At 44.1% G+C, this 24,026-nt stretch overlaps 7 protein-coding genes across 27 annotated transcripts in view; 4 read left to right on the plus strand and 3 right to left on the minus strand.

Moving 5' to 3' along the window:
- Nrx-IV (neurexin-4) overlaps nucleotides 1-10,785 on the minus strand; it is an 18,905-nt gene extending 8,120 nt beyond the window's left edge. For 4 of the 7 annotated variants that reach the window (XM_018035566.2, XM_026818986.1, XM_026818990.1 and 1 more), the window contains exons 1-3: nucleotides 9,357-9,621; nucleotides 1,999-2,299; nucleotides 1,462-1,554 (exon numbers count right to left, since the gene is read on the minus strand). In XM_018035566.2, coding sequence (XP_017891055.1) covers nucleotides 1,462-1,554; nucleotides 1,999-2,062 — 157 coding nt within the window. In that variant the 5' untranslated portion in view covers nucleotides 2,063-2,299; nucleotides 9,357-9,621. Of the gene's footprint in view, nucleotides 1-1,461; nucleotides 1,555-1,998; nucleotides 2,300-2,438; nucleotides 2,531-9,356; nucleotides 9,622-10,696 lie in introns of those variants that run through there. The other 3 variants (XM_026818988.1, XM_026818989.1, XM_026818991.1) reach the window with 3 other exon arrangements.
- Nucleotides 2,613-7,959, plus strand: LOC108631577 (WD repeat-containing protein 63). The gene is made up of 12 exons (XM_026819015.1): nucleotides 2,613-2,927; nucleotides 3,083-3,291; nucleotides 3,381-3,812; nucleotides 3,910-4,230; nucleotides 4,339-4,587; nucleotides 4,650-5,206; nucleotides 5,268-5,584; nucleotides 5,648-5,876; nucleotides 5,951-6,251; nucleotides 6,355-6,528; nucleotides 6,595-6,921; nucleotides 7,018-7,959. The coding sequence occupies exons 1-12, from the start codon at nucleotides 2,636-2,638 to the stop codon at nucleotides 7,219-7,221; spliced, it is 3,612 nt and encodes a 1,203-aa protein (XP_026674816.1). The 5' UTR covers nucleotides 2,613-2,635; the 3' UTR covers nucleotides 7,222-7,959.
- LOC108631574 (superoxide dismutase [Cu-Zn]) lies at nucleotides 8,074-9,332 on the plus strand. 2 transcript variants are annotated; one of them, XM_018035579.2, is made up of 4 exons: nucleotides 8,074-8,175; nucleotides 8,510-8,573; nucleotides 8,658-8,867; nucleotides 8,956-9,332. In XM_018035579.2, exons 2-4 carry the CDS (start codon nucleotides 8,520-8,522, stop codon nucleotides 9,208-9,210), a joined length of 519 nt encoding a protein of 172 aa, XP_017891068.1. In that variant the 5' UTR covers nucleotides 8,074-8,175; nucleotides 8,510-8,519; the 3' UTR covers nucleotides 9,211-9,332. The 2 variants fall into 2 exon arrangements, with proteins under 2 accessions (XP_017891068.1, XP_017891067.1); XM_018035578.2 differs by having other exon boundaries at nucleotides 8,076-8,175; nucleotides 8,655-8,867.
- LOC108631572 (apoptosis-inducing factor 3) lies at nucleotides 9,819-13,515 on the plus strand. Of its 5 annotated transcripts, none has more exons than XM_018035576.2 (7): nucleotides 9,819-9,905; nucleotides 11,297-11,589; nucleotides 11,655-11,991; nucleotides 12,070-12,420; nucleotides 12,491-12,696; nucleotides 12,775-12,988; nucleotides 13,074-13,515. In XM_018035576.2, exons 1-7 carry the CDS (start codon nucleotides 9,899-9,901, stop codon nucleotides 13,328-13,330), a joined length of 1,665 nt encoding a protein of 554 aa, XP_017891065.1. In that variant the 5' UTR covers nucleotides 9,819-9,898; the 3' UTR covers nucleotides 13,331-13,515. The 5 variants fall into 5 exon arrangements, with proteins under 5 accessions (XP_017891065.1, XP_017891063.1, XP_017891059.1 ...); XM_018035574.2 differs by lacking the exon at nucleotides 9,819-9,905 and adding an exon at nucleotides 10,074-10,166; XM_018035570.2 differs by lacking the exon at nucleotides 9,819-9,905 and adding an exon at nucleotides 10,782-11,062.
- LOC108631576 (ribosomal protein 63, mitochondrial) lies at nucleotides 13,433-14,110 on the minus strand. Its single transcript, XM_018035580.2, has 2 exons — nucleotides 13,953-14,110; nucleotides 13,433-13,868 (listed from the first exon to the last, which is right to left on the minus strand). Exons 1-2 carry the CDS (start codon nucleotides 14,012-14,014, stop codon nucleotides 13,604-13,606), a joined length of 327 nt encoding a protein of 108 aa, XP_017891069.1. The 5' UTR covers nucleotides 14,015-14,110; the 3' UTR covers nucleotides 13,433-13,603.
- A 106-nt stretch (nucleotides 14,111-14,216) lies between these two features.
- LOC108631648 (DNA primase large subunit) lies at nucleotides 14,217-16,743 on the minus strand. Of its 2 annotated transcripts, none has more exons than XM_018035733.2 (7): nucleotides 16,263-16,743; nucleotides 15,873-16,201; nucleotides 15,579-15,803; nucleotides 15,375-15,512; nucleotides 14,928-15,306; nucleotides 14,713-14,865; nucleotides 14,217-14,652 (listed from the first exon to the last, which is right to left on the minus strand). In XM_018035733.2, exons 1-7 carry the CDS (start codon nucleotides 16,651-16,653, stop codon nucleotides 14,612-14,614), a joined length of 1,656 nt encoding a protein of 551 aa, XP_017891222.1. In that variant the 5' UTR covers nucleotides 16,654-16,743; the 3' UTR covers nucleotides 14,217-14,611. The 2 variants fall into 2 exon arrangements, with proteins under 2 accessions (XP_017891222.1, XP_026674808.1); XM_026819007.1 differs by having other exon boundaries at nucleotides 15,873-16,130; nucleotides 16,263-16,529.
- On the plus strand, nucleotides 16,650-23,988 carry LOC108631646 (serine/threonine-protein kinase 11-interacting protein). 9 transcript variants are annotated; one of them, XM_026818994.1, is made up of 16 exons: nucleotides 16,650-16,736; nucleotides 17,427-17,953; nucleotides 18,034-18,330; nucleotides 18,421-18,614; nucleotides 18,693-19,008; nucleotides 19,097-19,504; nucleotides 19,581-19,659; nucleotides 19,729-19,903; nucleotides 19,977-20,109; nucleotides 20,200-20,376; nucleotides 20,810-20,887; nucleotides 21,324-21,459; nucleotides 21,524-21,648; nucleotides 21,715-21,858; nucleotides 21,945-22,741; nucleotides 22,811-23,988. In XM_026818994.1, exons 2-16 carry the CDS (start codon nucleotides 17,500-17,502, stop codon nucleotides 22,994-22,996), a joined length of 3,699 nt encoding a protein of 1,232 aa, XP_026674795.1. In that variant the 5' UTR covers nucleotides 16,650-16,736; nucleotides 17,427-17,499; the 3' UTR covers nucleotides 22,997-23,988. The 9 variants fall into 9 exon arrangements, with proteins under 9 accessions (XP_026674795.1, XP_026674794.1, XP_026674798.1 ...); XM_026818993.1 differs by lacking the exon at nucleotides 16,650-16,736 and adding an exon at nucleotides 16,795-16,883; XM_026818997.1 differs by lacking the exon at nucleotides 16,650-16,736 and adding an exon at nucleotides 16,795-16,883 and having other exon boundaries at nucleotides 21,742-21,858.
- Nucleotides 23,989-24,026: the final 38 nt, after the last annotated feature.

Here is a 24,026-nt window from a genome sequence, read left to right on the forward strand (position 1 = left end):
GATCAGGGATGTTCCGCTTTCTCAAAATATTTCTGCGCATAATCGGGATCTTGCGGAAACAAGGGAACGCTGTTTGCTAAGAGGTCCGCGGAGCTTATCGTTTTGAACGTATTATTCTGCGAATTCTGTGCTTCATCGTTCTTCTCTAATGCTACGGCGACGCAGTGTTCGGGATTCAACAGAGTCTCCTCGAAAAACCAGTCTTGCTTCACGCCGTTCAAGTACAATACCGTGTCGGTGGCAACAGAATTTTCCGAGAGCTTCGAGTTCGTTTTAAAATCGATTCCTGCCAAATCGATCGTGATGCCCACACCTAATGCTTTCACGTAGCTCTCTTTCAACGCCCAATGTCTACAGAACATCGCGATTTGACCAGGTTCGTCCAAAGACGAGTCTCTTATCTCTTCCCATTCCGAAGGCGAGAAATTTCTATTCATTATACGAAAGAATTCGGACAACGATTTGCCACCGGTATATTCGAGTTTCATCAGGTCCACGCCCAAGTTCACGTTCCTCGTTTCCCCGGCTAAAACCGTGTAGTCGCCCTGATGAGACACGTTAAAGCACAGGTTCGTGGAAACGTTTGTCACGACAGGTTTATTGTTCGTGTCTCTCCCTAACGTTACACCGCTGTACGGTACACCTCCGTATTCCATGACGAATTTTCTCATCAGCAACCTGCCTGCGAGGGAGGCTCTAACGTCTTTACGGAACACGAATCTGCCTAATCTCTCTCTCTCCTCTGACTGTACACAAGAAACGGCGTGAGCAAACTCTTTTTCGTTCGGATTCCATTCCTTCCAATTGAATGCCCACCGAACGCTTTGAGACATGTTCCTCAACATTAATTCTATCTAACGTTTCTACTAAACGTTCCGTAAAATGTTATCGCACCCGGTTTACAAAGGATCCTACTCTCTAGCATCCACCTGAAGAAAATAGACAATACATCGTATTATTTCTCCGACGAAACGAAAGTGTTCGTTTTCGAATAATTGATTCGACCGCTCGATCGTTAGTGCTCTTAGAGAATAAATCGGATGTACAGAATAACTGTGCGATGAGTCAGCGAGTTCACTTAAATCGGACTTGATGTCGTTCTAATTGACCGAGATGCGTGGGTGTGGTGAGAGCAACGTCTCCTCGATACAGCTTCTTTAAAAATCGCACGATTCCGACGTGTTTCGACGATCTGAAGGTGGGAAACACGAATTGACAATACGCTAACCTGCGCGGTTGTTAAATTTGTTCGAAAAACAGAGACGTAGAAAAGCGATCTTACAATTAGTAATACAGACGGTCGGATACTTCTTGGAAGTATAAGTATACAGCAGGCAACAAACTACGAATTGTCAGGTAGTCGGATACTTATACGGGAAGATGTAACACGCGGGGTTCATTAAATAAATACTCATGGAAAAGTGCAGTTTCAAGTAAGAAGAGAACAGAGAAAAGGTTTACCATTGAGCTTGGCGTTCTTTGGACCCCTGTTGGAGAGCGACGAGGTGGCCGTTAAGTGAGCTCTGTCCAGGAGCGGCTCGTTACATTCATCGTCTAACGAAACATTGCATTCAGATTAGTGACACGATACAACGTTCGACAAATACGTCGCGAAGCAAACCAAATCTCTATCGATCCGGTGTCTTGGAAGGTTTTAGTCTATTTGTTTCATCGACATAAGCTAGCATGTTGATGAACGATGATCGAATCATTACGCGATTCGTACTCGTAGATCGATACATATGCAGACGATCGGGATACGTTAAAAGTAGGCGAAACGAAGATTCTAAGATCCCCGTAACGTCTTTGTGATTGGAAATGCAAAGTTGATCGTGTCTCGACGAATTCACTGGACGTATATAAATTAAAAGCTACTACGCCATGTTGTAAAGTGGGCTTGGCTGGATTGAATCACGCACGAGACGAGTCGCGCGGAGTACTTCGGTTCCGTCAATCGAGAAAAATTTGATGCGCACGGACAGAGATATTTGTACTTACATGCGAAGCTGAACGTATTACTTGTTAATGCGAACGCGAACACAAAACACCTGATAGTATTCATCGTTTCATTGCCCCTTCAGAGAGCATCAGATTTTGTTCCGGGGCGAGACGCGACGTTGGAACGGTTGAAAGTTGAAACTGTTACTGAATTCTCCTCGTCTCACCGGGTGGTGTGGTTGGTGTTGGTGGGTCGTGGCCGTTGTGCGTTCAGCGTTGTGCCACTTTTCCCATTCTCCCATTCACCTCGTCCGCGAATGCACCAAGATTCGGTCGGTAAGAGAACTGACCGCTTTAACATCTAGCAATAGGACAGACAGACAGGATTTAATCAAATATACCACCGCCGAGGACAAGTCGTATCGTAAAAACACCGAGGAGAGATCACTAATTGATCTCTCCTCGGTGTTAAAAATGGCTAAATGAATGCGGAAACAGACTTCGAATCAGTGCTCATTCCATTTTAGACAGACATAAAAAAAATCTGTGTAGCGATACGTTATTTCTCGGAACATCTTCTTCTGCTACGCTCTTTTTTCCAAAGGCTTTTGACAGCTGTTCATACTCCAGTTATTTATATAGGTCAACGTTCACTGACGACTCGACAAAAGATTGCAAACAAAGTTAATCGAACGAGATGGAGAGCGAACCAGAGGAGAAGGAAAAGAGATTGTCGTTCGACACAAAACCTACGGAGGATACTAAAACTGATCAAATTAATCAGACCGAACCGATCGAACAAAGCGACGAAGCCGAACGAACTAAACGCGGGGAGAATGATAAGAATGATAAAATTGAAAGTACGGATGACGGCGAGGAGGAACCTCGGCCAGAAGATATTTATGATGATGACGACGATTACTTAGAATTCTCCGATTACGAATTGATATCGAAATACGACAAGGATTGGGGTGAGGAGGATATAAAAAGTAAGTGAAAACGCGAATTTCGATTCTGCGATTAGTAGGTTCAAAGAGCAGTCAAGTCAAGAGTCGCGGCCAGACTCGTGGTCTTCCCGTGACTATTAACTCGATTAACAGGTGCTAGGAGCCGGCTCAACTGATTTTAAACTTGTATCGTCCAGCCGTGTCCAGCGTGACTGTGGATTGGGAGAAGGAAGCAAAGGAGACGGTGCGATTGGACACGACCGCGTTAAGAGAGAGACGCAGAACGATCTTCGAATTAGACTCTTACGTCTCCTCGGGACCATCGGCCGGCGACATAGAGAAGCTCGCTTCGAAAGATTTTACGCCCCCGAGCCCTCGGAAAGAAATTCGTTATTCCGTTTCTCTGGTGAAATTAAATAACGTTGTCATACTCGAAGGACAGACGTCCTGCAATTGATAACATTTGGAAAATGTTAATGATCGTTACACGTGTAGGGTGCACCGGGTATAGCCAGGATCAATTTGTCCCCGTTAACGCAGAAAGTGGTCGGCTGCGTTGTAGGGGAGAACGTCAGCACCGAATATCCCTGGGTATACGTGAGGAAAGAGATAATCGAGGACAATATAGATCTCCACGAAGAGAGCAGCGACTTTTTGGCTGTAAAGGACGAGATCAGCCGTTTCCCGAACACGAAGATCTTGATCGGTTACGTCCCCTCGCTGACCGCGGAAGGCCAGTTCTACATATGCCTGACCGAAGAAGGCCGAGACGCGGTGATCGAACATATCCAGAAACAGAGGGTGGAACATGAAAATCGAGTGCGGACGGCCGTCTACAAGCCGTTGGGAGAATGGATGGATCTCACCAGTAGCACGGAGATCGAAGCGAGCATCGTTAAAAAGACCAGACCACTTTTAGAAATCGAGGTAACGCACGTGCATATAGGCTGCCAAAAGGCTGTGTGTAGCTAATTTAATTTTCCACTAAGTAATTTGTGACTCGGTTTACAACTGTTCGGCGTAGGTGATAGGCACGGCGGACGTGCTCAACGTGCAACTCAATCTCGTAGACAGAAGGGTCGAAGACGTCAGAGACGGATACATCGAGCTTCTGCCTTATCGTCAAACCTTTGAGAACGTATCGCGAAAGTTGTTGTACAACGATACCCAAGTCAGCCCGATCGTTCGGAACGTGAAAACTCAAACGGTGCTCTCGGTACCCAGGAATTGTTGGGTTCAATACGAGTACACGTACGAATCTCCCGATATAGCGAGTTTCACCGAGGAGAAACTGGAATCGTTGAAAGGTTTCCTCAATCGTTTCACCGACCACGTCTGCGATCAAGTTGGTGGTTTTACGAGGCTCGAAGAGATCCTCCTCCTCCTCCTCCTCCTCCTCCTCCTCTTCTCGATATCTCGCGGCACGATAATCGTTGAAACCTAACGCTTCCAGCTGATGGTAAACGCTACCTGGGACATTTACGACCACGATTACGAGAAACTGGTGAGGAACGTAAGGGACACGCAGTGGCCTATACCCGTCAGCTACCGGGAACATTTGAGTTTCCACGACGAGAAACACGTGGTCAACAAAGTTATTAACGATCTGTGCTGGCACCCGCTCTGGAGCGGCATAGCGTTCTCCGCTTACACCAGCTATGGCAAGAGCCAACATCTCGCAGGCCCTAAATCTGACGCCGAGGTAGACACCCTCCATCAAAAGTTTTCTCGAGCCAAGAGGTCAAATCATCAGGTTCTCTTCAGGTGGTCAAAGCTTGCGAGAATAATTTCGTTCTCGTCTGGTCGTTCAACGATTGCTTGTCACCGAAATTGGTATTGGAATGTCCGAGGGAAGTGACGTCCGTAGCCGTGAATCAGTTGGACAGCAATCTGGTCGTCGGTGGTTGCGCGAACGGTCAATTAAGTATCGGTGGAAAATTGGTGTCCCGAGCAAATCCCGACGAACGAATTCAATTACAGATCGTGATCTGGCATATTCCCGGAAAAATCGAGAAGGTCGAAGCGGTAATCGTTCAGACGGCCGCTCAATTGAGGCATAGGATCACGATAAAAAGTTTGACTACGTGGATGCAGGAAATAGTAGGAACGTCGATAGTCAGACCGACCGCGATGTCCTCGTTGAAAGACAGTCAAAGGGCGGCGGTGACTCGGGTCACGTGGATCTCGCCGTACGACAAGCTGGACATAACCGGTAGAATCGTATCGTTACCGGAGGACACGCCCGTCGACGATCTGTCCTCGCAATTCATTACCGCCAGCGAGGACGGTACGATCGCGTTCTGGGATTTAAAGTTGGAGAGGTATGTCTAATTGACGTTCGATGCGACATGTTTCGATTGACATATCACCATTTGTCGTGAGGTGGCAGTCGTACGAGAAGAAAGTTCGCAAGAAGAAAGGGCAAGTGAAGAGGCCGGAAGGATTGGAGCAGGCGATATCCCCGTTCAAGAAATTGGACCGCGTGTTCAAGCCTCATTACGTCTTGAAGGTGCAACATCCGCACGAGAGTCGAAACGTTGTGATCACCACCATCACCGTGCACGTGCACGAACTCGAGAAGGAACGTATAGACGTTACTCCGGCCGAGGCGGACGTAACGATTCGTAGGTTCTTTCGGAACGTGGTCAAGAAACCGGAGATCGAGATGAAACCGATAATACACGTCGGTACCGTGGAAGGTAGGCGAGAACAAACGAGATCGAGCGAAAGTCACGACACTCGAGGATTCTTGCGTTCGTCAGGCGATTTCGGTTGCGTCACGTGGGAAGGGTACGATTTTACCACGGATCTAGCTATCAACAGCGAGACGTGCGATTGGATCTGGTTCAACAAGGTACACGACGGCCCGATAACGGGTTGCGTCAGGTCGAAACAGGACGGAAGATGGATCGCTACCATAGGTGGGAAGGTATTTGCCATTTGGAGAGACGATATCGGTATACCGCTGATATGGAAGAAATCGGACGTCAGGTGTGCTCGTATTTCGGCAATCAATTTTTAAACGAGCGTCTTCTGCACGGTAACGCTTCTCCCCATCGTCGTAGCTTCACCGCCGTCACGTGGGGAAGTTTACGTCCTACTCTACTTCTTCTCTCGAGAATGGACGGTAGCGTGGAAATATGGGACTTTATGATAAAGAGCGAAGAACCGTGCGTGACCCAGAGTCTGTCGGGTCGCATAATCACGGGAATTTATAGCCACGACTTGTCTGTAGACCCCCAGTGCGTAGGTTTCTGCGATTTCAATGGTATTTTAAGGCTGTTCCTGGCTCCTGCCGTTTTCCTTCGAACGGACGATCCGACCATGGACTGGATGGAGAACTTCATCGATCGGCAGATAGAAAGAGTAGAGTTCATTCGATCGTTCATTCGCCTACTGCTGCCCTACTATCTACGGTTTACGTCTACGCGACGACTGGAACTTTCAACGGTGTTTTCGAATTCGTTAGGTGAAAAATTGTAAAGCATGGACGGAAAAATGGTTGGAAAATCAAAAGGAGATCGAAGAGAAGATGAGATTGGCGAAAGACGCGGAGATAAAGATGCAGCTGGAGGAAGAGCAGAGAATTTTTGCTAGAACGGTAGAGACGGAAGTTGCCGAGGAGCCTGTGGCAAGGAGCTTGGTACGTTCCGTTTCGTCCAACTGACCGTTCCTGACGAACAATGAATTTGATGCGGAGATTTTACAGAAACCGTGGGAGCTGATCCAAGAAGCGCGAGAGAAATGGAAAGAGAGGGAGTTGAAGCATATGCAGCAGGTGATTTTGGAGAAGAAGGGTTTGAAGAAGGACGATCTCGAGAAGCAACGTGAACCTATTCTGAAGTTGCGCCAAGACGCGGAGAGGAAAAAGAAGAGGTTGAGGGACACGTTGAAGATGCAACAGAGCATCTTCGAACACACCAGGAACCTCTTCTTCCCTACCCAACAGTCGGAGACGAGAAAGGTGTCGTTGCCGCCCGTTCGGAGGAAAACGGAAATTGCCGAGGAGGATAGTATACTCGCGCAGGAAGTGATGGTAAACGAAAAGTTACACTGTCAAATCGTACTACTGCACGGTATCAGACGAACGGTACCGCCTACTACTCGTAATCAATCGTTTATCGATTCGAAGGACCTGCAACGCGTCGATCCGAGCGAGGAGATCATATACCACTTTATGGAAACACAGGCTAAAGTGTTGGCCGATTTACAGAAGAACCCGTTCCAGCATTCGTTCGACTGGAGGAAAATCTTAGAAAAGGGTAGAACGAGACGCGCCACGATGGACGTCGGATTGAGAAAATTGAGTAGATCCAAGAGAATCAGCAAAGTTTGAAAAGTTTCAATTAAGAATAAACGATTGCGTTGAACGCGCGCGTGTATTGTCAAATTTAGCTGCATCGGTAGCGAGCGGAACGAAGACGGTGAAACGGGGGATGCAATGGTTGTAAAATTTCCACTGCCGCGATAAATGAATCACGATCACGAGGTGATTCATGATCGTAGGTCAGCCGACGTTTCACTTCACTGGCTCGCACGTACAATGTCTGGTATTGGTCGTAAGAAGGACTCGAGCAGACTAACGAGAACAATTGAGAAACCTGCCACCGCGTACATCGTAAACGTTTCAGTTTCGTTGCGCGAAAAATTAAGGAAGCAGCAACCGCAACAATTCTCGGCCCGTAATTGGATGCAGAACGTTTCGCAAATTTGTTTACGGACGTTCGATTTATGCAGATCAGATTGCTCAACCGCTTAACTTCCGTCCGAGGAATCGAGTTTCTTTCTCTTACGATATTATATAAGAAGCTATTATTGCGTTGCGCGAGTTCACACGTTCACGTTATTAGTCGGAATAATTGATAAAAATACCACGTAAATACTCAACGAGAAGCATTGCGCAATCGATAGGAATCTAATCCTCGTCTAAAAAATAGTTGAACCATCGAAATAACATGAAGTGGCGTTTCAGGTGGAGTTATCATTTTTACTCGATCGCCTGATAGCGATACCACTTATCTCCAGCCAAATCTATCGTCCTGTTCGACTATCGTCTAGTCGTGATATACATTATTTAACGACGCATAATCGGTCTATACTGTATGTTGTAGTAGTTGTTTGTAACTATTTTAATGGTGTCGAGTGGGGGGATAGTTGGTCGAACGAGCACGTACTCGTATAAGCAGGATCTTTGCACAGCATCCAGTCAGTTAGCCGGTGCTCGTGATTGCTAGAGCTTATGCCCGTATTCGCGGCACGATCCTTTCACTTTCTGCATCCACGTACATAGGTACGTATAGATGCTTCAAGGCTGAGAAGTTTCTCGCCTAGTTGCTCGCGGCGATGCGACATTTGCTTGTTTCACGTTTTTAATTAAATTTTACGGTCGACCGTGATACCTAGGAATTATTATATATCTCGAACAGTGTAATTTCATCATCGCCCCCTCAAAGAACCAGCTGAAAAAAAGAGCTCGGTATTGAAAGACGCGCATAGATTTAATTTTCTACTCCTCCGTGTGAAAAGCAGATACCTGTCCGCTGCAACGAAAACGTTACATTGTTTTGAATGAGCGAAAGAAGAGAAGTACTCGGCAACTTCTACCATCTTAATTTTGTTTTCAGATCATTTACCATGAATCGAATGATCGTACTGTTTCTTGCTCTCGTGGTTGCGGTCCTCGCAGAGGTAAGACAAATAGTATGTAGAAAATGCGTAGTTCGCGTTCGAGAGAAACATGGTTTTTATGGGACGAAACTAATGTTGCAGCAGAAGACCGCCCGCGTACAGTTGACGCCTCACAATGCCCAAACGAGAAACGTGACAGGGGAGTTGAACCTCGTTCAAGACGCCGACAATTCCATTTTGATTACCGGCAGAATTAGAGGACTCACGGAAGGGTTACACGGCTTCCACGTGCACGAAAAAGGAGATCTTAAGGATGGATGCACGTCCACCGGCCCGCACTTCAATCCGCGGAAGGTAAGTGATCCATCGATTAAAATCAGAGAAATCGAATCGAGCACGCACGAGATCAGGGTTATCAAATGGAAAACTCTGCGCGTTCAAGGTACATCATGGTGCACCGCATGACTCGGTGAGACACGTTGGCGATTTGGGAAATATTCGGGCGAACGATCAAGGGGAAGCGACGGTCCACATCAGGGACAACGTCATTTCCTTCTCTGGTGAAAACAACATCGTCGGGCGCGCGTTCGTTGTGCATTCCGGGGTGGATGATCTAGGAAAAGGAAACAGCACGCTCTCTTCGACCACTGGGAACGCAGGAGATCGCTGGGCTTGCGGTATCATCGAGCTTGTTTAAAATTCACGCATCTTGTCCGATGTTCTCTTCCCCTTATACAATTATTCTAATAACATTGTACACCGTGACCCTGTGACTCGTATGTACTCGCGTAATAAAGGGAACAGACCTAAGAACATGTACGAACATTGTTGGTTACCGCTTACCCGGCTTCATTATCTCCCGCTGGAACTGTCCTCCGCAAGAATGATTTTGATACCGATTTCACGATTAAAACGTGCTACCATTCAGCACGTTATCAAATTTATTACTCCTCGCTTTGTACACTGTTTCGCACAGGCAACGCAATTACGCAAAGGTGAACCGGTAAACCGACGCTGAACTGATACAAACTATACTGGAACTGGTACTTGGTCGCTCGTTTAGATGGCGCTTGATTCTATAAGATGGCAGCGAGGCGAGGTTCGAGTTCGAATATATATATGTCTGGTCTTTACTGTTCTTTACTTTAAAATCGTGGTATAGTCGATCGATTAACAGTAGGACTTCAACGACAGCAACAAGTTGCTGCGATAAGTAGTTGTATCCGTCACTAAACCATTTTTATGTAAATCTCGCATGTATCAGTTTTGAAGAAGTTTCCTCAAAACAATCAGATAAAGACTGTTGCTCGATGGATCGATCGTGACCTGCTACATTTTACGAATAAGTGAAAGTTTATCTCGGACAAAACGGTCCGATTTAAGCGATGCAAGGTCAGTTGGAATCTCGATACAGTATTTCTACAAAGTCTGTGTGAATGATCGTACATGATACGTGTAATATAGAAATTGAAATAGGTGTTAGATACGATTTAGAGATATTCCGATAGTTGATAACACAATCGGAATATCATATCATACGTGACCGATTACTCTTAGCGAGCACGTAAATACGTACAGAAATGGGTGGAAATAATTGTAAAGGACTTTTTTCAAGAAGCTCTAGTACCGATCCAACCAAATCGTCCACATCAGGTGCGAACTATTATTATTTTTCTTTTTTTTAAATGGCACCACGTCGCATGAACATTTACCGTGCATGCATCTCTCAACGACAGGACACGTTTAATGTGTTAACGTGTCCTGTACATTCATGGTACGTTTCTCATTCTGTGTATTCCTCGCGCTTCCTGACAATTTGAAATACAATTTTAAGACGTACGTACTGATCATGATTTTACAATCAGGTGTTTCGAGAAATATTGACGGATACCTATTAATTATCGAATGGTATCGAATTTTTCTCTCTGGTATCGGTGGTACAGGTACCGCGTGACGACAAATGTAACAGCTGATCGATTTTCGTGTTCCCCAATCTCCGATCAACGGTCGGAAATTTCATGTGCCAGACGAAAATCCTCTTTTGTTTCATGACATTACACCGCTTATATCGTTCATTATTCATATGATTAGATGATGATTGATATCTTTCCGATGTACAACGAATGATTTAAATGTTTTTCGCGACTATTACAAGTCATTCCATTTAAGTAGTCTATACGTACCCATTACGTACGTTACCCATTATAGCGAAAAATCCTTGACGCGTGTGTATATACATAGATATGATGGTTTCCATTAGATATAGATATAGTTTGCCGAGAAGGGAAGCCTGAACTATACTTATCCTTGGAAAACTGACATGCAACGAGCAATTGCGATGAGTAGCACCGAACCGTTTTGACGCTCGAGTATGCGCTTTTACACTGCGAGAAATTGTATAAAAGTAGCTTATAACTCGATTTTTAACGCTCGTTTAAAGCCAGCCGTCGGAACAATGTCTGAACGGAAGATCCATACTTGCAGTGAGTGTAACAAGCCGAGAGAAGATATTAGACGGTCACGTAACAGTGCACAGTGTTGTTGTAGTTGTGAGTCAAGGGTTTCACGATAGCCGACCTAATTTACATCCAAGTACCATTCACGTTCGCGCCCATTCTTTAAAATCGTTCCACGTACCGACGAATCGAGCCTGTGGTTACATTAAAAAAAATAGTAACACTTGTCCGTAGTACACGCACGTATGTCTGCGCGCACGAGAGAGGGGCAGGGGGATTAATTATAGATAATCATCTCCGTCACATAAGCACTTCGTATGTATTTAGGTAAACCAGAGAAATATGACTACGTCGAAGATGTGGTATGCAAGGAGTCGGACATAAAAGAGAATGAAATGAAACTGCTACCCATCGGGGAAGACGGAGGGAAAATTCTATTGATCAAGCAGAAGGGAGAACTGCATGCCATCGGGACGAAATGCACGCATTACGGTGCTCTGCTCAGTACCGGAGCGTTGGGAGACGGGCGAGTAAGATGCCCCTGGCACGGTGCCTGTTTCAATATAAAAACGGGAGACATAGAAGATTATCCAGGATTGGATTCTCTGCCCTGCTACCAAGTAATTGAATACAAATGTACGATCGGTGTACCGGTGCTCAACTAATCCGATGCTCGTTGAAACAGGTAAAAGTGGACGACAGCGGCCTTGTGCGTGTTAAGGCGAAGCGTAAAGATCTGGACTTCAACAGAAGGCTCAAGAAGATGTACGAACCGGATTCCGAGGACAAAACTACCGTTGTGATAGTCGGCGGTGGGCCAGCAGCCGCAGTTTGCGCGGAAAGCTTGAGGCAAGAAGCGTTTAAGGGAAACATCGTGATGATCTGCAAAGAGAACAGTGTACCTTACGACAGGATAAAGGTATCGAAGATCTTCGACTTAAACATGGACAAAGAAGTGCTGAGGCCGCCGTCGTTCTACAAGGACAATAAGATCGAGATCAAAGTGGGCGTAGAAGCAACGGGTAACGGACGTTCTAATATAAAATGTCCTGTTTCATTGTGTTAATTAGAAAGCCCAATTAATTATGAACTCTTTGCAGGATTGAATACGGATGAGAACGTCGTTCAACTGAGCAACAACGAGAAATTGAATTACAACTACTTGTTCATCTGTACTGGCAGTAAACCGAGAGTGCCAGACATACCTGGCGTCAATCTATCCAACGTCCATGTAATGAGAAATTACACAGATTCCCACGCGATAAACGAACAATTGTCACCGGAGAAGCATGTCGTGATTCTCGGGTTCGGGTTTATTGGCATGGAGGCTGCCGCTACTTGCCTAGATAAGTGCGGATCTGTTACTATAGTAGGGAGAGGTAGTGTACCTTTGCAGCCAGTTTTCGGAACGGACATCGGTAACAGGATCAAGCGAATGTTCGAAGAAAAAGGTAAACGACGTACTTTTAACTTTGTTCGCATCGAAATTAGAATGAAAACGAATGGAGTATCTGTTTCAAGGCGTCAAATTTATGTTCGACTGTAACATCACGCAGTTCGTCGCGAAGGAAGGTGAACCGAACAACGTAGGTTCAGTCGTACTCACTAACGGGGAAGTTCTTCCTGCCGATATAGTGATCATGGGAATTGGATCCACGTTTTATACGGACTGGTTGAAGGACTCTCCGTTAGAAATCTTGAGAGACGGCAGTATCAAAGTCGATAACGTGAGTAAACGCGATGCGACAGGATGTCGGGATGCACCTTGTCGTGGAAGTGAATCCTTCTGTTCTGTTCGATTTCAGTACTTGAAGACGAACGTGGCGAACGTGTACGCCGGTGGCGATATAGCGTACGCACCGGTGTACGGTTCTAATGATTCGGCCGCGATCGGCCATTACTCGTTGGCGCATTACCACGGTAAAATGGCAGCATTGAACATAAGTGGCAAGAAAACAGCCATGAATGCCGTACCGTACTTTTGGACTATGCTTTTTGGAAAGGGATACCGATACGCCGGTACGTTGCGCTAGCATTTTCACCTCGGCGTCGAGGGCCGGGAAGAACTTTCGTCCCACGTATTGAATATGCATGTATTACTCAGGACACGGGAGACCGGACAAAATAAGGATGTACGGTTCCTTGGAAAACCAGGAATATTTCGCGGTCTACATAAAGGACGGTAAAGTCATCGCGGTAAGTAGCGCCGGAGCAGATCCGATTGTATCGGATTTCGCGAATCTACTTTACGAAGGAAGGACGGTGACGGAATCTGAGCTCAATGAAGACCCGTTCGGTTGGATAAAAAATAAACCGAAAGACTTTCATCGATTTCAAACTGAATCTATACTAAAACCCTGAGACAGGAATGGCCGCAATGGAAATCGTAGACGAGCAAAGTTTCGTATTAGTATACTCACGCTATGTATCGATTTGTGATTGTACAATTTGTATTATTGCATATTTTGTTAATCTATTTTTATTATTATTATTATTATTAAAAGAAAATGAAATGAAAAGTTTATATTACACGTGATTGTATCATTTTCTGCAGTATTAAGCGTTAAATCATACGATCCATCTTTCATCTTCCATTGAATAATCATATTATACCTACTTTTTCTAATACGAATTTTAATCCCAACGCTCAGTAACGGTCAAATGATGCAGCCTGTCCGCTATAGTGATCTTTTTGTTAAATTTTTCATTGGCTGCTTCATACCAGCCGTTCACCGTCGCATTCATACGTGCAGCTTTAAATTCCTTCATGTGTCCGTGACTCTGTTCGCTAGTGAGGTAAGGATGTCTCAGAATCAACATGTTCTTCTCTTCTCTTTCGAGATCGTTCTTAAAATCAACAATATCCTTCAGAGTCACTCGTTTTTCTTTACGATGTTTCCTGGATTCGACACATGTGCGCGTTAACAATCGTAAGCACATGTAACCTATCAAATTCCAATGTGGTACGAGAGCTTATACGTACCCACGAAACCGATATGGAATATCGTGAACTCTGTACGTCCAAAGCATTCTTGTTATACGCATTTTAATTGTAACTACTATTAGCTAAACAGTGAAAATTGGTTTCTGGAAAATTCCGATCGATTTTAACCTATATGTTTGTCTTGCTGCGCGGAACACAACCGAAACATATGTACGTACACATATCTCAAATGATTTTTGGGGTTGCTCGTGGCACCATCTAGTGTTCATGGCTGCAATTTTGGGACTAGCTTCGCGTACACGTGGCGCCATCTAGCGTTCATGGCTGCAATTTTGGGGGCTAGCTTCACATACACGTGGCGCCATCTAGCGTTCATGGCTGCAAAAATATTGCCGTACATATTGGAGTCAAGCAGGTTCGCAGCCGTGAACGCTAGATGACGCCACGAGCAACCTCCTTTAGATTTTGTGAAATTTTAGTTTTAGTTTCAGAAATAAATACTCATTTTGTTCAACAATCCCACTTTTTTTTACAAAAAATAAAAAATGCAGTCTCATCAATTTTTAAATAACAGACGAGTACCTCGTCTTATTAACGCTGATACCAATAGCTATTTAATACTGAATTAAAATTCTAACCCTGATCTTCCTTATAGTTTCGCGTTCCCAAAATTGTCTCTTTGATCATTCACGGGATGATCACAGGAGGTTCTTCTCTTCAGCTTCTTCAGCCCATTCCTCTAGTGTACAATTAAAAATAGAATTTCTCATAAGGGTGATGACTCAACGAGATTATTTACCTGCTTCTCTGAAGCGTTCACAACTGGATCTAAAGTAATCGTTTGGATGCATGAATGGAGCACTTAAAACAACTTCGTGTGTAGCTTCGTAATACCTCTTGCACGCCTGAAGATGTTCGCTCCGTTCCGTCAGCGCAATTATCTCCTCCACATCTGACAGAGATTTAGATGTCGTCACTGGTTATTCACCGCCAGATCCTACTTCCTTTACTCACCGAGTTTGAGAAGACCGTGTTCCTGAAGTGTTGTTCTAAGCAAAGGAGTCGACATAGATTTGTAAGGGCAACCGTGACAATCCCTTGGAAGAAGAACCGTGTCTATTATTTTCGAACATCCAAAAGGCTGATAATCCGCCATCCTTCCCACCCTCCCATACAAATGTTCGACGTAGTATCTATATTCTGTTTCAAATTCCTCCCGAGGCACGATTCGACGGAATTCCGTACTCCACAGTCGAAACGCAGCGTCAAACGGAAGGCCGATTCCTTTAAGAAACAATGTGTATTGCACGCGACCGCCGTTCGTGAGATGATGATCACGTCTCAGTGCCTCGTGTACTATTCTCATGCACAGTGGGTACGATCTCTTTGACAACTAACGAATGCGCCCGTTACAATGTGATTAACAATAAAAGATTTTATTAAAAATAAAATCGAACGTACCGAATCCAAGTCTTCATACGTTATTTCATCTGGATTATCGGTCCGTTTGAAATATCCTTCCGCGGATTCTAAAAGTAGCTTCGTCAAAGTGGCAAATCTCTCGTCGCTGGAATTCATGCCGTGTACCCATCGTCCTTGCTAAAACAGGTTCGAAAATATTCGATTGTCACGTTGCGAGGTCGATACACGTATACCCAGACTCACAGCCGCGCTGAATTTTAACTTTTTGGAAAAATTGTGTACGATGGGGTGACCCATTTTGGGTTCTGGCACATGGGCCGTTCCGTGTCTCAGATACACCTGTCCGTGGGCGACTAAATCTTTCACGTGAGTGAAGTATACTTTATAAAAATTCATCTCTTCCACTTCCTTGGGTGTACGATACGATTCCAATGCTTGACTTATCTCTCTCCTTTCTTCCATAGAAATCTAAATGAAACCAACTAATGAATACGTTTACAGTCGTAATGTTGTGTCACGCGATTGATTCGTACTGACCGTAGGATACGTGATATCGTTCAGCTTCATGAAACGGCGGACGCTGGTCAATGGAAAAGAGCAGAGTCTCCACGCGAACAAGTTCACTTCTTGTCTAACGAACCAACTGATTTTCTTCGTATCAAAAGCAAATGCGGACTTTAAAAGGAAATGCGCCATGCCGTCGAATATAACGAGACGCTTTCTTATGCATGGGTCACAGTCGGAATGGACGTTGTAAAGCGTCGCGAACTCGGTAAGATTGTTTTGCTCCAACAACTGTAATAGGGCAGGCAGGCGAAGAGCAAACTTTAAACGCTTTTTCTCTACCTCGGCGACGTAGCCGAGAACTGCGAAATAATGTATCATCAGCTTAGATTAAAATTTCATGGTAAAACGTCAACATGTTACCTCTTAATCTGTCGAAGCTCCATTTGTACAGTTCGTCCAGTCGTACATTTCCACGCGCGGGAGGAACGACGTACATTTGCAAATCGTGCTCATAAACGGGATCGAACTGCTCATTTTCAATCGGTGTATGAGAATGGTAAGAATTATAAAGACCGCGTTTCCTCATATTTCCTATTTTCAACGTGTATCTCCTCGGTGTCGATACGTCACGAGCATGTCCGAGCACGCACGGAGAATCGCAAACGAAATCAACCGCCATCCACCGAACCCGCCAAACACGCCGACGACACCACCAGACACCACCGACTGACGACAACTTGAAATGATTCGAATTTCCACCGCGTACCGGGTGCGCAGCCGCGTGCAACAAGTATACACACGCTTTGGACATTGGCAGACGACAGCGTTACCGCTTGGCATCAGCTCAGCCTTCGATTGCTTTCGATTTCGATAGTATGTACAGGGCAGAATCACGTACGTATATCCAATCCACACCGACGACAGTTTCACATTTCGTTTTTGTACGATGATGCAAAGTTACAGTGTTTCATTTTTACTATTGTTCAGCACCGTTATAAATTTCGTAGCCATTATTCGTTAAAGCGTTTAATAAGTAACAAGGTACGATAAGTCTAGTTTAACGAACACGTACACGCAGTGATCTCTAAGTATATACTCATCGTTGACACAAAGTGGGTCACGAAAACATTACAATTCTATTCTGTAACAGACGATGGAGTTGTCTTTAAAATTTTGTGCAACGGAATAAACCGTCAGTATTAAGGTATTAAGCCGACAGCCGAGTAAGACAATCGCGAGGAATTACGGTAGCTACGTTTCATATATACTGCGTAGATAGAGGTTGTAAAATGATAAATGATATTTCCGGACGTTCATCGTAATTGTAACATCTTTTCACGTCGCTTATTCGTTGTAATTTGCACATTGATCTCAAATAGCCGATCCAAGCAACGTCTCTCTCCGTTTCTTTGATCTTTGCCGAATCATCGCGTCGCGTTTCAGCTACGACAGATTATTACACTTGAAAGAGTAAACCGTCCTTCAAAATATTGCGATAAGAAAAGAAACATCTTTACACAGTAGTTCTATTGTTTGGGACCGTTGAAATTATAACGTATTTACTTGCGTTTTGCTTGCTTACAGATTGATATGAAAGTTGAGATACGTTCTTGAGGTCTTTTACATGAATCACAGTTGGTACTAGAGAGAAAGAAAAATGAACAACTTTCACGACGATATAGACATGAAAGAGATACTGCAGCTTGGAAAGCTTTTGCGTGAGAACGGAGATAAAATATTAAATTCGTCGAGCAAGCTCTCTTTGTCGACCACGCTGCTGCATAATTTAAACATGGCCTTCTCGTTGATTGTGGATCAGTACGACGATTTGGAAGCTTCGTTTCAAGTGTGCAACAGTTCAAAGATCGATGTATTTCGCCACCTAAAGTTTTTACACGACTTTGTACAAAAGACTCGTGGATTGAAAGTGACTTGTTGCCCGAACAATCCCAACGTGCCTGTTGACATTACTAAATTCAGGCATTTGAAGTATCTTGAATTGAAGAAGATCAATATTGATTCTGTGCGAGGACTACAGGGTGTCAGGGGTCAGCTCGAGAGCGTCGTTTGTGCTGGCAGAAGAGGGGTCTCTAATGTGAAACAGCTGTTGGGTAATTCGTTATTCATAATTAGCCACACGGATCTGAGGTTTTAAACTGAAAAGACTTGTACCAATACCACTTTCGAACAGTCAGCTGCGGCGGAGACGCTGGAATCGGATTCGTATGGGGCTCTTTGAAACATTTGGCGTTGCCGCACAACGCCCTGGAAAAATTGGACGCATCCCTGGAACTAGCGCCTTGGCTACAAGCGATAGATCTGAGTCACAACTTGCTAACGTCCGCAGAGGAGATATTCTGCTTGCCTAACGTGAAATACGTGAATCTTGGATACAACAGACTCGAGATGATATCTGTATCCAACAAGGCAGCGTCACACACTCTACGAGTATTGGTATTGAAGAATAATTACATGGAAAATTTAAATGGTAATACAACCAGTTCAGACCGTCCAACGTCTAGACAATTTCTAAACTACCCGACCGACAGGACTATTTTACTTGTGTATTTTTGCACAGGTCTGCAAAATTTAGAGTGTTTGACAGAGTTGGACTTGTCTTACAACTGTTTAACGGAGCATTCGGTGTTGTGGCCTTTGGAGAACATGTCGACTCTGTTATGGGTGTGCTTGGAAGGCAACCCGTTGGCGTATCACCCGCTGCATCGATCGAAATCGATGAAATACTTGCATCCAATTTTGGCCGACAGCGAGGTAAATAGTGCGAGAATGAACATTGTATCGACCGACGTGATCATTGTTGAAAAGCGTGAGTAAAGTTTCACAATTTAGTTTGTTTTAGATCATTTGCCACTTTCGAGGACCGAGAAGCAAGCCGTTAAGGAGAATCGACAATTCACAATTAGATCCGAGCAGTCCGCGTCGAGCGAGTTTCTGGCCTCGATGTCTTCCGTCAATTCAAACAGTTTATCCGCGTCTATCGATACGACGAACATCAGCGATTTCGTAGCGGCCAAGTCGGTAGAGGGGACGAGCAGCAGCAGCATGGAAAGGAGCTTTTTTAAGAAACGGAATCGAATAAAAGAAGCGATCATCGCGGAGGACGAACAAGAAAAGAAGGAATCACAAGTCTCCGCTTCGTATTCCGGTAGCGTGTTACTTCCCGTTCCGATCACACCATCTCGCGTATCGAAAACTGGATGATGCAACGCGTTCTCGTGTCGACATTTTCGCAGGTGCTTCCAAAGACCACTTGGAAGTAAAGAAACAGATACTGGCGGTGCGAAAGAGGTTCGGGGAGGAGAACTGGCTGAGTAGTCACGCTGGAACTTTTGTTCAAGACATCATGGGTTTCGAACCTTCGTCTTGCCCCGCGTTAACACCGGAGTCTACGTTAAGGAATTTAGACACCGCGGACAGCGTGCAGGACACGCGAGACTCCGCGGTTCTGTCGATTCAAAACGCACAACGAACCGAGACGAACGAAGACTCGTCGGCAAAGGACGTTAACGAAGTCAGCGACGGTAAAGACGAAGGTATAGTATTGGCCGAGGAAGAGAATAGTCCCGAAGTTCTATTATCAGCAAACGACGTGACGAAGTTGCTCCTGAATGAATCCGAATCTGGATACGACCCGGACGAAGGTACGGACGTGTACGTGATGCGCAGAATGAAACAACGTCCATCGAAATCGTTCTAAACTCGTAAAAAATGTTTTAGAAACGGGAGAGTTGTATCTGGTTCAGAAGAAGAAAAACGAAGACGAGATGGAAGACTTGTTTTTAATAATAACAGCGGAGTGAGTATCTTGACCGATCGTACGTATGAAATACGTTTCGTATTTATTAAATTATATGAATGATCCTAGCGATATCAAAGAACGAGATTCGATTACTGGGAAACTAAAGTCGAGTTGGTCGACGAGTTCCGTGTTATCGTGCGTGTTGGGTAGAAGCGAACCAGTAACGGTGGATATCATTTTTGACACGACCCGAGAAAATCGACAGAATAGAAGATATTACGTGGAGCCGGATATCGCAAAGGTAAAGAAGCGGACTTGCACAAATTGTGTATAAATGACACCAACGAGTGACGATTGATACATACGTTCTACAGACAATAGTGGAAGTAATTGGCGAGAGGATGAAGAAGAGACCGATACTGTTGAAAGTATTTAAATGCATGAAGTGCTCGACCCATTTCTCCGAAGACACCGAGTATCTTACTTTTGTAGGTTCGTCTGTGTCGAGTGGGTTTCCTTTTTATTATTATCATCACCATTATTATTATTATTATTGACGATTATGATTATATAAATTATGGTACACATGTTACAAAGCGCGTATTCTATTAGATATGAAGCAGTTGAAGTGTCCTACATGTAAGAGCACTCTAGTGGTAGAAACAGACGAGTTATCCACGATGGACACGGAACATGATGATTCGGAGCACGCGATGAGACCTGAGAATACAGTTAGGCCCCACTTGAAACACTCTGAGTCTTTCTCTAGCATCGGTAAGTTTCGAGCCGATCGTGCATGTAATTTAACATTTTGATTGATAGTAAGTTTGTTAGTTTGAACGAAAGTAACGAACATCCCTTTTAGAACCAAGTAATTAGTGGTTTAAGTTTTATGTAACATGGTCTTTATCGTTTCTGTATGTTATTATTATTAAATTTGTTGATCTTGTATTAACAAGACTGTAAAATAACAAGAATTCACAAGGTTTCTACAGTAAAGATTGTATTATTTGTTCGTTTGTATCGTTGAGCTCTAGAGTTAGTGTTATTAGTGATTTTTAGCGATAATTTCATTCCACAATAGATGGACAAGTAATTATCTAATTAATTTATTGAATGCACACTAATTTCTTTTTAATTGCCGACTGCGTTATTCATTGCATTTTACTATCGACTGGGACTATAACATACACTAATCCCGGTGCAGGTGGAACGGAGGGCGGGCCTATATCCGTCGCCACTTCTCTGGTGCACTTTGATTCTCACATCCAAGCTCAAGTCTGCTGTAAGCTTCAGCCACAGTAATTTTATTACATCACTGTCTGTTACTCTAGTTTTCCCTCACAATCAAAGACATGAGCTGTAATATTAGTCGCTTGATCTTACTGGCCGTTTCATATTAATATTACCAGGCCCATATTTTCGATTTTTGTATTCGCAATATGTACAACGTACATACACGATTATAGCGGTCCTAATTATCTTTATCTTACTGTTCGAAATTGTGTAATTACGTAGAAACCTAAAGTTACCATTGGACGGGGAGGGGGTAGGATACGTAGAAACTACTAAAACCATTCGGGGACAAAAAGAAAAGTTCTTTTATCAATTCTATCTCGCAAACTCACGTTAAATCGATACGTGTACATATACACGATAAATGTTACAGACGAATACATCAGATTTAGAGAAAGTTCACTGATATATTTGATCATTCATAGGTTCGGCGACGAGCTTGGAAGAATCCAGGGAATCTACACCGTCTACGAACGCGTTAAATAAAAAGTACGAGAGCGACATAGAAGTGATCAGCAATCCGAGTCAGAGCAGCATCGAGGTTCTAGACGATGCGTCGAGGTAAATTTGATAATCAGCCTGCAGACGCTTGTATGGTTGCTTTGTAAAATATAATTCGTGACAGGACTCATCTTACGCCGAACGGAAAGCGTTCTTCGGAGGAAAGGCGTACAGCCGTCGCCCCGTCTCTTTTAACGATACCGGACGCAGCGGCGATCACGACCGGCTTGACCGAGAGCAGTTCCTCAGGTTCGTTTCAATTTTATTCGCGATGCAATATCACTGATAACCGTGCTAATAACGTTGCGTCAGCAGGTTCACTAACGGACAGTATTTGTACAGCTTACGAAAATAAGGTAGTCAGGCATCGGGTGAACGCGGAGGACGCAAAGACTTTTAACAGTAACGATAAAGAGGCAAAACTCACGCCCGTAACGAATCTGACCTCGATGCTAGGTGGTTAGTAAACTCGCTCGTTTTCATCTACAAATCGTTCTTTTACTTTTAACTTATTTTCAAAGCTAATTCTAAATCTGACTCTCTAGGATTGCTCCAGAGTATAAAAATCGGTAGCAACAAACAGTTGATGTTGAAAACCGAGAAAGCACCGCGTTTCACGACCAACAACATTCAGTACTGTTACACAGATTTCAGCAGTATAGATCACAGACTGAAGTTACACATCGTTTTAAACGTGTTCGAGCACGAGAAGGAGGAACTCATTCTTCTCCTGAGGGCAGAGATATTGATGCAAAACTCGGAAGACACGTTTCCCGGTTGCCTGATTTTGTCCACATCGAAAGTTTACGTTCTCAAGATCGACGGACCGGAAGGGGAGGATCCTCAACGCTGGTTACGCAAACAGATGAGTTGGACGATAGACAGATTGAGACGTTTGTCACCGATACCGTTCAAGCAGGGTGTTCTGGTGGAATTGGAGCAACCGAACAGGACGGACGAGGAACTCGACTCGGCCATCACGTTTTTGTGCGTTCTACAAGACTTTCAACGAACGCTCAACTTTTTGTTCTACGTCACCGACTACTTGCTGCCACCGATTTGCGACCAAGTCGAGCTCACAGTTCCGGATCATTATACCACAGCGATGCATCGGTCGTTGAAGAATAGCAAGAGTTATCAAGACGGAGACAACGTCAGGCAGCTCGCGTTATTCTCCTCGGCCTCGTTCAAACATCATGATCTCGAGGTGCAATTGAAACTGTCTAGTTTGATAGTGACCGCGTCCGTTTTGGTCATATGCAATGTCCAGTGGCTACTTCCGGGTAGCAAGGAACTCCCGCGGATAATAAGGGAGCAAGCAATGAGTAATCTGGTCGGGGTGGTAAGCGTCGGAACGAAACCGCGAACGAACGTCGTCTCGATTTTTATGAAACCTTTTCAACGTTTCCAGGAGCAGTGTGGTTCTTTGCTGACGTTGAACTTTTTGGACGAAGTAGCGGGACGAGAAGAATCGTGGGTCTTGGAATTCGTCTCGGTGAACGCTGCCGACATAGTCATCACCTCTGTACGATCGCCGTGGGAGGAACTGTTTTCGATACCCTTGCAACACACGGTTCACAAACCGGAGAACGCATGAAGCGCCGATGAATACGTGAAGAATATTCTAGTCGACTGAAACGCGTCAGGTAAATCGTCTAATACGACTCGTTCAATTGATTCTCTCTTATTTTTCTCTACCTACTTACAAGATACACTTCGACATGCGCCAGCAGATTTTTTTTTAAAGAAAATTGATTGAAGACAAAGATAAAGAGAGAATCTTATGATGTTTGACCAACGAAATTATATGCAATCATTACGATACAGCGAAGGTATTTCAATATTCAACAAAACAAGTTTATCTGTTCGTTTCGTGCTTGTAACAACTCTTTTCCATTGTATCGGACTATTTATTTACAACACTATACATGTGTATATATACCTGTTTCTTACACGCTTTCTAATAATTTCTTGTACCGCTCGATTCGATGGGAGGCAAACGTAATTTGAAATGGTGCTATTAACTTTAAGACGTAGCTTAACTCGAAAAGTTTGCTACTAGAAAAAATTTTTTATATCAATAATTTATTATACATTTTAAACGATCGGATGCATGGTAGAATTTTCATCATTGACCACCGGAGCTCGTCACAATAACGAACAAAATTTGAACACATCCATCTGTGATAATCAGAGTTTGACCCTCTATGGGCCGAATTTTTTTCTTTAAACGTAGAAAATTTCGATATATATTAGCATGTAACCTGAAAGTTACGCGGGCCCATATGGGGTTAATATAATATATTTAATGTAAACTTTGATTTTTGTCATATCTATATGTAACATTATACATATATATTCTACTAGAATTACTGTTCGTAACGAAGCGAACGAAACGTGAGGGACAATTTTATATTAGCTCCGTACGAGGCTGTGGATATTTCACCGCGAAGGCCGCAGTTAATTAGACGTTTATTTACCTATTGTACGAATTATTGCTCGCCAAATCTAATTGAATTCAGCTCGGTGTATCACGAGAACGATGAACGTTATTTGTACATACGTATGTAAATAAATTGTTACCACGTCTATCTTTTGCAAGCTACTCTTAAGCCCCGAAAGGTACG

Source organism: Ceratina calcarata, unplaced genomic scaffold (genome assembly GCF_001652005.2).
Source record: "Ceratina calcarata isolate Rehan_Ccalc_2016 unplaced genomic scaffold, ASM165200v1 scaffold92.2, whole genome shotgun sequence".
Lineage (NCBI taxonomy): Eukaryota > Metazoa > Arthropoda > Insecta > Hymenoptera > Apidae > Ceratina > Ceratina calcarata.

What these genes read in the sequence shown, in the direction of transcription:
- LOC108631648 (XM_018035733.2), bottom strand. Translation starts at nt 16,653, where the DNA reads ATGTCCAAAGCGTGTGTATACTTGTTGCACGCGGCTGCGCACCCGGTA. An exon ending in ACGATATCACGTATCCTACG is followed by an intron (nt 15,804 to 15,872) that starts GTCAGTACGAAT and finishes GGTTTCATTTAG; the next exon opens with ATTTCTATGGAAGAAAGGAG. An exon ending in CGTATGAAGACTTGGATTCG is followed by an intron (nt 15,307 to 15,374) that starts GTACGTTCGATT and finishes CGCATTCGTTAG; the next exon opens with TTGTCAAAGAGATCGTACCC.
- LOC108631574 (XM_018035578.2), top strand. Translation starts at nt 8,520, where the DNA reads ATGAATCGAATGATCGTACTGTTTCTTGCTCTCGTGGTTGCGGTCCTC. An exon ending in TGGTTGCGGTCCTCGCAGAG is followed by an intron (nt 8,574 to 8,654) that starts GTAAGACAAATA and finishes CTAATGTTGCAG; the next exon opens with CAGAAGACCGCCCGCGTACA. An exon ending in CGCACTTCAATCCGCGGAAG is followed by an intron (nt 8,868 to 8,955) that starts GTAAGTGATCCA and finishes TGCGCGTTCAAG; the next exon opens with GTACATCATGGTGCACCGCA.
- LOC108631576 (XM_018035580.2), bottom strand. Translation starts at nt 14,014, where the DNA reads ATGCGTATAACAAGAATGCTTTGGACGTACAGAGTTCACGATATTCCA. An exon ending in ATTCCATATCGGTTTCGTGG is followed by an intron (nt 13,869 to 13,952) that starts GTACGTATAAGC and finishes TGTCGAATCCAG; the next exon opens with GAAACATCGTAAAGAAAAAC.
- LOC108631577 (XM_026819015.1), top strand. Translation starts at nt 2,636, where the DNA reads ATGGAGAGCGAACCAGAGGAGAAGGAAAAGAGATTGTCGTTCGACACA. An exon ending in CCGACCACGTCTGCGATCAA is followed by an intron (nt 4,231 to 4,338) that starts GTTGGTGGTTTT and finishes TAACGCTTCCAG; the next exon opens with CTGATGGTAAACGCTACCTG. An exon ending in AGCCTGTGGCAAGGAGCTTG is followed by an intron (nt 6,529 to 6,594) that starts GTACGTTCCGTT and finishes GAGATTTTACAG; the next exon opens with AAACCGTGGGAGCTGATCCA.
- LOC108631646 (XM_026818994.1), top strand. Translation starts at nt 17,500, where the DNA reads ATGAACAACTTTCACGACGATATAGACATGAAAGAGATACTGCAGCTT. An exon ending in CATCCAAGCTCAAGTCTGCT is followed by an intron (nt 20,888 to 21,323) that starts GTAAGCTTCAGC and finishes GATCATTCATAG; the next exon opens with GTTCGGCGACGAGCTTGGAA. An exon ending in TCTGACCTCGATGCTAGGTG is followed by an intron (nt 21,859 to 21,944) that starts GTTAGTAAACTC and finishes CTGACTCTCTAG; the next exon opens with GATTGCTCCAGAGTATAAAA.
- LOC108631572 (XM_018035570.2), top strand. Translation starts at nt 10,885, where the DNA reads ATGCGCTTTTACACTGCGAGAAATTGTATAAAAGTAGCTTATAACTCG. An exon ending in GCGAATGTTCGAAGAAAAAG is followed by an intron (nt 12,421 to 12,490) that starts GTAAACGACGTA and finishes ATCTGTTTCAAG; the next exon opens with GCGTCAAATTTATGTTCGAC. An exon ending in GCAGTATCAAAGTCGATAAC is followed by an intron (nt 12,697 to 12,774) that starts GTGAGTAAACGC and finishes GTTCGATTTCAG; the next exon opens with TACTTGAAGACGAACGTGGC.